The sequence below is a fragment of the Oryctolagus cuniculus genome, chromosome 8, assembly GCF_964237555.1.
Source record: "Oryctolagus cuniculus chromosome 8, mOryCun1.1, whole genome shotgun sequence".
NCBI classification, from domain to species: domain Eukaryota; kingdom Metazoa; phylum Chordata; class Mammalia; order Lagomorpha; family Leporidae; genus Oryctolagus; species Oryctolagus cuniculus.
Window position 1 is genome coordinate 52,413,340 of NC_091439.1, and position 9,657 is coordinate 52,422,996.

Genomic DNA, 9,657 nt, shown 5'->3' on the forward strand with positions numbered 1-9,657 from the left:
GATGTAACTATTCTTTGATTTTTCATGTAAATGGAATCATATAATATGTGACCTTTTGCGTTTGGCCCCTTTCACTTGGCACGACATTATTGAGGTTCAACCACATCATAGCATGTATCTGCAATATATTTGGTTTTTTAAAGTACATTTGCAGTGTTGTGCTACCATCACGTACCCATTTCTTGACCTTTTTCATATCCCAAACAGAACTATTTTTGAAGGATTTATTTATTTATTTCAAAAGCAAAATTACAGAGACAGAGAGAGAGAAAGAGAACTTCCATGCTCTGGTTCACTCCCCAAATGACCACAATGGCTGGGGCTGGGCCAGACTGAAGACAGGAGCTTCTTCTTTGTCTCCCATATAGGTGTAGGGCCCAAGGACTTGGGCCATTTTCCACTGCTTTCCCAGGTGCATTAGCAGGGAGCTGGATCAGAAGTGGAGAAGCCGGGACATGAACTGATGTTCATATGCCAGTTTGCAGGTGGTGACTTAACCGGTGACACCATAACGCCAGTCCCCCAGACAGAAGCTTGGTATTCATTAAGCAAGAGCTCCCCATGTCCTCTCCCAGCCCCTTCGTAACCTCCATTCTACTTTCTGTTTGTATTGATTGCCTATTCTAGGTGCCTAATGTAAGTGAAAATATACAGTATTTGTCATTTTGTGTCTGGTTTATTTACATAGCATAATGCTTTTAAGGTTCATCTATCAGAATCATGTTTCAGAATTTCATTGCTTATTAAGGTTAAATTACATCCTGTTTTGTGTATATATTATATTTGTGTTGGTGGATATTTAAGGTATTTCCATTTTGGCTGTTGTGAATAATGTTGCTGTGAACACTAGTTTTCAAATATCTGTTCAAAAATCCCCACTTTGATTTCTCTTGAATATATAAACAGAAATGCAATTCCTGGGTCATGGTAATTGTATGCTTAACTTTAAAAAAAATTTAAAGATGTATTTATTTATTTAAAAGGCAGAGTTACAGAAAGGCAGAGGCAGAGAGAGACAGAGAGAGATAGGTCTTTCATCCACTGGTTTACTCCCCAGATGGCCACAATGGCTGGAGCTGCGCTGATCCAAAGCCTGAAGCCAGGAGCTTTTTCTGGGACTCCCATGTGGATGCAGGGGCCCAAAGACTTGGGCCATCTTCTACTGCTTTATCAGGCCATAGCAGAGAGCTGGATCAGAAGTGGAGCAGCCAGGACACAAACTGGCGCCCGTATGGGATGCTGGCACTGTAGGCAGCGGCTTAACCTGCAACACCACAGCACTGGCATTGTATGCTTAACTTTTTAAGGAGTTACTAAACTGTTTTCTCCCAGTAGTTGAAGTGAAAGAGACACTATGGGAAACGGTGACTTGATCAGCATAGCCCTGACTGTTAATGAACAACTTAATACATTATCCCTCTTAGTAGTTTTTTTGTCTGTTCCAGTAGCTGTACCACCTTTCATTTCTAACTTTTCCACATTCTTACCAACCCTTCCTATTTTTCTTTTTTCTTTCATTTTTTTGTAATAGCCATCCTATTGGGTGTGAAGTAGTATCACACTGAGATTTCTGTAATGACTATTGATATTGAGCATGTTTCATGTGCTTACAGGCAATTTGTATATCTGAAGAAATGCCCATTCAAGGCCTTTGCCCATTTTTGTTGTTGAGTTATAGAAATTCTTTATCTGTTCTGGATATCAACCCCTTATCCAATATATTATTTGCAAATATTTCCTTTCATTTAGTAGGTTGTTTCTTTGCTGTCTTGATAATAACCCTTTACTATTCATTTTACTAACCTTTTTTATGCATGGAAGTTCTAAATTTCTATGGAATCCAATTTATCAATTTGCATGTAATACTTAGGCTTTTGGTGTCATTTTCATTAAATTGTTGCCGAATCCAATGTCATGAAGACTTTCTCCCATGTTTTCTTCTAAGAGTTGTATAATTAATTTTATTTCTTACATTTAGGTCTTTGATTCATTTTGAATTAATTTATATGGTGTAGAGGAAGTGTCCAAATTCATTGTTTTTGCTATCCATTTTCCCAGCACCATGTGTTATAAAGACCATCTTTTCCTCATTAAATTGTCTTGTTACCATTGTTGATGATCAATTGACTATATATGTGAGGATTTATTTCTGGGCTTTCTATTCTATTCCAATAGTCTGTGTGACTTTCTTGCTTTTTTAGGCCTGAAAAAATGTCTGATTATAATTATAGCTTTTATACAATAATCTAAATTAAGACACTTTGGTAAACAGAATATTAAGATATTCCAACCTAAAGAATAAAAAAAAAAAAAAACTTTTGCCAAAAAACTTACTTTACTATTGTTGCCAGTTTAAATTGCACCTGAGGAGTTATTTTGCTGTTTGGACTCAAAAGTATGCACTTTCTTAACAGGAAGGAAAGCTGATGTGAAACTAAAGGAATTGTTAAATCTCAAATAAACATTTCTTCTTCCATAACTGATATTATTTCCTAAAGAATTCCTCTAATGAGATTTTAGGGGGATGGTGCTGTGCTGTGGTGAGCTAAGCCTCCACCTGTGGTATCACCATCCCATATGGGCGCTGATTCATGTCCTGGCTGCTTCTCTTCCCTTCCAGCTCCCTCCTGTGGCCTGGGAAAGCAATGAAGGATGGCCCAAGTGTTTAGGCCCCTACACCACACAGGAAGAAATTCCTGGCTCCTGGCGTTGGATCCACCCAGCTCTGGCCGTCGTGACCATTTGGGGGAGTGAACCAGTGGATGGAAGACCTCTCTCTCCTTCTCTGTCTATAATGCTACCTCTTAAATAAAAAAATAAAAGGAGATTGTAGACAGAATAGAATTGAGTTTTTGCTTTATTTTTGTTTATTTGAAAGGGAAAGACAGATAGTTCCCATCCACTTGTTTATTCCCCAAATACCTACAACAGCAAGGATTGGGCCAGGATTGGGCCAGGCCCAATCTGGGAATTGTAATTGTCTAATAATTGAATATATTTATGTTATTAGCTTTGCAATCATCATTGTCACAAATATTGTTAATCACTGAATGGTATTGGATGAATATATACTATAATTTAGTTATTTCTCTAACAATGAATATTCAGTTGTTTTCAATTATAGATAATGATCCTCTGAGCATTTTTATACCTAATACTTTTTTGTCGGAGGTTTTGTCAGAGTTGCGACAATTTTAAGCACCTCAAATTTAAGCAAATTTAAACAAATGTATGACCCTAGAGTACTAAGGACTGAAGATTCAGAATAAAAATGGCTTTTACCAAGGAGGAAATTTATTATATCATGAATGAGTTATCAACAGCACTTACTAGTTTTAACAGTTTGTTTTCAATTTTGTGTTAGGCCTACTCTAGATAGATTGTGAAAACATCACATTAGGGGCTGGCGCTGTGGCGTGGTAGACTTAGCTTCCACCTGCAGCTCTGGTATTCCATATGGGCACAGGTTCATGTTCCAGATGCTCCTCCTCTGATCCAACTCTCTGCTATGGCCTGGGAAAGCAGTAGAAGATGGCCCAGGAGCTTGGGTTCCTGCACCCACATGGGAGACCCAGAAGAAGCTCCTGGCTTCTGGCTTCAGATTGCCTCAGATTGGCCCAGCTCTGGCCAGCACACCCATTTGGGGAGTGAACCATCAGATGGAAGGTCTCTCTGTCTGTCTGTAATGCTGCCTCTTAAATAAATAAATGAAATCTTTAAAAAAAAACAAAAGTGTAACTTAAGAAAAGACATGTTGGGTACCAAACTTACATGATAAATTTCAAATTTGAACTTTTCTATTTTATAGTTTCCTAGTGTAATAGTTTACCATGAACATATTTTTTAGTAGTTTTTAAAAATATTTTTATTTGTAGTCTATTCCATCTTGGTAGTCATTTATCTCCTAAGACTATAATAATACAGCAATATTTTTGCTATTCAAAATAGCATCATTTTTGTTTCCCTAGAGAAAAAATTACTATGTTTTAAATTCTTATTTTCCTGTATTTTCTGTATTTCTTAGGGTCACAAACCCATTATGTTGAGAACCCAGTACCGCTGTCACCCTGCCATCAGTGCTATCGCTAATGATCTGTTCTATGAAGGAAAGCTTATGAATGGTATTTCAGAAACAGACAGGAGCCCTTTACTGGAATGGCTGCCAACCCTGTGTTTCTATAATGTTAAAGGCCTGGAACAGGTAAAATAACATTATTGTTGATAGGAGTCAACATTGTTTAGTTTCTTTGTTTAATTTTATTGTTGTTGTTTGTCTGATTTTACTTGGTCTTTCCATACCCTTTCTGGGAATTGTAATTTAGGATCTGTTTCTTATTCCAGATTGAAAGAGGTAACAGCTTTCATAATGCGGCAGAAGCTGGTTTTACACTCAAGCTGATTCAATCACTGATTGCAAGTGGAATAGTGGGCTCTATGATTGGGGTGATAACATTATACAAATCCCAGATGTACAAGGTTTGTATTACATATTACAGTATTTGTCACATATTAAATATCACAATTATATATTAGAATATTTGATTTTACATTTGCTGGTAGATTTGTTTGGGTCATGAAAAACTTTTGGGACTATGATTAATGTACTAAAAAAGAAACATTCAAATTTTTTTGGCCTGGATTTTTTTTTGTATAATTAAGTGTAAACCCAACAAGGTTTAATTAAATTCAGTTTACAGCTGTTGGGAAAAAATTCAAATAAACAAATTAGAGGGAAGAAAATATGGTGTATGCTTTGTGTTTTGGGACAGATGGGATTGAATCTGTGTTTTCCAAAATGTTCTTTCATTATTATTACATTTTATCAGCAAATTAAGGATAGATACCAGATATCAATGTACGCATGAGCCAATTACTTCTAACTAGTTTTTCTTTTTCCTTATAGTATTTTTTCATCTGTTTATTAGATTATTTCTCAGCTCCAAATTAGCATATCCAAATGAGTCACTCAGCAAGATAAATCATCACTTTTGATTTTGTTTCATAATTATCTAGTCATTTACCTATCATTTTAGAAACTATCCAGTCAAGTCCATGTGAGTCAGAAAAGAGCATTAAAAAGTATCCACTATTAGTTAAATAAAATGGTTACTCTGAATCTGTTCAGCAGCTTAGTTCTTCGGGATCCCTGCCCTACATGACCTCTTTCTTTTTTTCCTCCTCAGCTGTGTCATTTACTCAGTGCAGTGGATTTTAACGATCCTGACATTAAAGCGGTGCAGGTGTCCACAGTGGATGCTTTTCAGGGAGCTGAAAAGGAGATTATTATTCTGTCCTGCGTAAGGACAAAACACGTAGGATTCATTGATTCAGAGAAACGAATGAACGTTGCATTGACCAGAGGAAGAAGGCATTTGTTGATTGTGGGAAACTTAGCTTGTCTGAGGAAAAATCAATTATGGAGACGTGTGATCCAACACTGTGAAGGTAAAATACAGATGTGTTTAATTCAAGCATTTTGAGTGAAAATTGGACTTCTTTGGGTTAATTCTTAGAGTGCCCTAGACAAGAACAGCTGTAGATTTGCCACTTAGGGAGATTAGTGACATAATAATAACATGGAACCCCCATAAAGTCAAGAATAGTTATCTCATGTTTTATATCTTTTTAAGGAAGGAAAGATGGATTGCAACATGCCAGCCAGTGTGAACCACAGCTGAACCATCTTCTTAAACATTATTTTGAAAAACAAGCAGAAGAAAAACAGAAGAGAAAGAGTGAAAAAGAGAAATCTCAATCATCTAAAGACATGGTATAGATATTTTGTATTTATGTAAATTCAGATTCATTTTATACTATATATTTTTATATTTTATTACTCCAATACCCTTGTTACTAAAAAAATTTATTTCTATGATATTTAAATAACATACTAAATAAACACATCTAAAATATTTGCTTTTCAAAAAAATCTACATTATTACTAAGGCAGTATACATTATTATCAAGATAGGTTGAAGGCAATATAAAATTTCGCTAATAAAAATTGTTTTCTAAAAGGCATGACATCTGTTTGCTAATGAAATGAATTTTACAAGGGTCAGAGAAAATCCTTCATGGGGAATACCAGTGTACTTGAAAAATAAGTGATCATCTTAAAAGCTCATGTATTAGGATGGGTTTACACAGTCAGATATAGCAGCACACTCCTTTCTGAACTGTGATTCTATCAGAATCTTAAAAGTAAATATAATGCCCACCATTTTGAAAGTAAAAGCATTCACAATAAACTTCCAAGAAGTATAAAAGAGAAGAGAGGAAAACACTACAAGTGCACACCTTGAGATAATAGTTCTCAACACTTGACCATGGCGAGTCCCCAGCAGCATACCCAGTACAGTCGCTACTTAGTGTTTATTGAATGAATGAAACATGAATGAATGAATAAGATACCACTTTCAGTTCATTTCTTCCTGATCTCTTTCCTGAGCATTTGCACAGAAGTTATTGGCATATATAGAATATATACGTTAAAACTTTTTAATTATAAAAATAATATATTCTTGGGCCAGTGCTGTGGCACAGTGGGTTAAAACCCCGGCCTACAGTGCCAGCATCCTATATGGTTGCCGGTTTGAGTCCTGGCTGCTCCACTTCCCATCCATCTCCCTGCTAATATGCCTGGGAGGGCAGTGGAGGATGGCCCAAGTCCTTGGGCCCCTGCACCCATGTGGGAGACCCAGAAGAATCTCCTGGCTCCTGGCTTTGGATTGGCTCAACTCTGGCCATTGCGGCCATTTGGGGAGTGAACCAACGGATGAACCTCTCTCTCTCTGTCACTACCTCTTTCTGTAACTGTGTCTTTCAAGTAAATAAAATATATGTGCTGTCAAAGTGAGCACATCAAGTAAATAAAATAAGTCTTTAAAGAAATAATATATCCTCCTTGTAGAAAGTTTGCAAAATACACAAAATTACATAGAAGGGAATAAAAATCACCTAGACATACACTATTCATGCGTAATATTTAACATATTACTTCTGTCTTTTGGTTTGTATTCTAGACATGTATTTAAATTTTAAACCATTTGAGGCCATATTGAACAAAGGAACAGTTACATGTCTTAGATGGAAAAATGCCAAGGTCTTGATTATAATTAATTTCAAAGTATTTATCTTTACCAATTAAAAAAAAAACTCAAGGCACTCAAAGTTCATTTTGAAGATGTAAAGATGCTTGCCTGAGATGCCACCCATTAGAAAAATGATCAGTCTACCTCTGTGTAACTCTTTTTTTATGTTAGGGAGAAAAATATATCCAACAAACAAAACGTGTGGGTTAGTAATTCTCAAGCTTTGTCCCAGTTGTATGGATTGCAACAGCTGCAACTTTTTTTTAAGTGTTCACCCAAACTATAAAGTGAAAGATGTGACTCCTTATAATGGGTAAGGAATAATTCAAGGAAGTATTACAGAGTCATGCTTTACATCTGAGCTCTACAATCAAACAAATAAATTTAAACCAGAATTCTGAGTTTTATTGCCCAAACATCCCCCCATTATTATATCTTAATTCTGAGCTTATTCTAGGCCATCTGGAACTAGAGCTCAAGTAGTTTTTTTTTTTTTTAAGATTTAGTTACTTATTTGAAAGGCAGAGTGAGAGAGATATCAATCGATCTTCCATCCACTGGTTCACTCCCCAAATGGCTGCAACAGCCAAGCCTGGGCCAGGCTGAAGCCAGGAGCCTGGAACTCCATTAATCCCTCCCATATGGGTTGTAGGAGCCCAAGGACTTGGGCCATCTTTTGCTGCTTTCCCAGGCAGATTATCAGGGAGCTGGATCAGAGGTGTAACAGCTATGACTTGAGCTGGCACTCTGATATAGGATGCTGGCAAGTGGCTTAATCTACTGCTCCACAACACTGGCCCCTCAAGTAACTTTTTTTTTTAACCAAGATAAGTTTATAGACAATGTGTCATGTGAGTCTTTGTATATCTTAGTTTATATTTCTGTTACATATACTTTTTTTTTTTTTTTGACAGAGCAATAGACAGTGAGAAACAGAGAGAGACAGAGAGAAAGGTCTTCCTTCTGTTGGTTCACTCCCCAAATGGTTCACTCCCACGGCTGGCGCTGCGCTGATCCGAAGCCAGGAACCAGGTGCTTCCTCCTGGTCTCCCATGCGGGTGCAGGGGCCCAAGCACTTGGGCCATCTTCCACTGCCCTCTCGGGCCACAGAAGAAAGCTAAACTGGAAGAGGAGCAGCCGGGACTGGAACCTGGCACCCATATGGAATGCCGGCGCCGCAGGTGGAGGATTAACTAAGTGAGCCACGGCACCGGCCCCTACATATACTTTTTTTTAAAAAAAGATTTATTTATGTATTTGAAAAGCAGAGTTAAACAGAGAGAGAAGGAGAGGCAGAGAGAGGGAGGTCTTCCATCTGCTGGTTCACTCTCCAGTTGGCCACAATGGCTGGAGCTGTGCTGATCTGAAGCCAGGAGTTTCTTCTGGGTCTCCCACGCAGGTGCAGGGGCCCATGGACTTGGGCCATCTTCTACTGCTTTCCCATGCCATAGCAGAGAGCTGGATTAGAAGAGGAGCAGCCGGAACTTGAAATGGCACCCATCTGAGATGCTGGCACTGCAGGCGGCAGCTTTATCCGCCATGCCACAGCGCTGGGCCCTGTTACATATACTTATGATTGCTATCTAAACACTGAGAATTGCCTTTGACCTGGCATACTGTTCATGTGGATGACAAATGATTGAATTTTCATCTCAAATTTATAGTATAGCTACCTGATTTTGCAAAACTCTTAGTCTAATCACTACTTGTTTTCATCTAGAACTGCTCAAAGATTCTGATAGGAACTTCTGCAGTTGCACTGTGCCATCATTAGTTCTTCCTTTCCTCTCTGTCTCATTTTTTAACTTTCCCAGAAATTTCAGTTTCTGCAACCATGTAGGAAGACATCTTGAAAATATAGAGCTGCACTTCTCAACTTTGGCACTCTTTACATTCTGGACCAGGTAATTCTTTGTTAGGGAGTGCTGTCCTGTGCCCATAGGATGTTTAGCAGCGTCCCTGGCCTCTGCTCACTAGATGCCAGTAGAACCTTATCCCAAGCTGTGATATGTCTTCACAAATTGTCAAGTATTCTGATGAAAAGAATGGGCCCAGCATTCCAGCTGTTTGAGAAAGCAGCAACTGCACTTAGAATATGGTTTCCCCTATTTTTTGGTTGGTATAAGTCTTGTTTTTGATCCAGGCAACAGTCAGCAAAGGAGGACACAGGATCTTTTAAGTGGGCATGCCTGCTCTGTTTCTAATGACATTATTCAGGTAGATAAGCCACAGTGTCAGATCTTAGATGTCTTTAGTTTGATGTGTTTGAGGCTACTTAAATCTTTTTAAACAGTGTTACAGTGGTAGCTTAGAGATTGATAACAATATGCTACATTTTTCTAAGGGGAGCCATTTTGCCACTACATATATATATATATATATATATATATATATTATTTCCCTTTCCCTAATTTATAGTATAATTAACAGAAAACAACACAAAGCCAGTGCAGCGGCTCACTAGGCTAATCCTCCACCTAGCTGCGCCGGCACACCGGGTTCTAGTCCCGGTCAGGGTGCCGGATTCTGTCCCGGTTGCCCCTCTTCCAGGCCAGCTCTCTGCTGT

The 9,657-nt window shown here is 38.0% G+C and overlaps 1 protein-coding gene across 1 annotated transcript in view; it reads left to right on the forward strand.

The window, feature by feature from the left end:
* Positions 1–9,447, forward strand: part of ZGRF1 (zinc finger GRF-type containing 1) — a 107,065-nt gene extending 97,618 nt beyond the window's left edge. Inside the window, 5 exon segments of the mRNA XM_070047739.1 lie at positions 4,025–4,201; positions 4,342–4,476; positions 5,184–5,445; positions 5,631–5,770; positions 8,006–9,447. Of these exon segments, the coding sequence (XP_069903840.1) occupies positions 4,025–4,201; positions 4,342–4,476; positions 5,184–5,445; positions 5,631–5,770; positions 8,006–8,020 (729 nt within the window). The 3' untranslated portion in view covers positions 8,021–9,447.
* Positions 9,448–9,657: the final 210 nt, after the last annotated feature.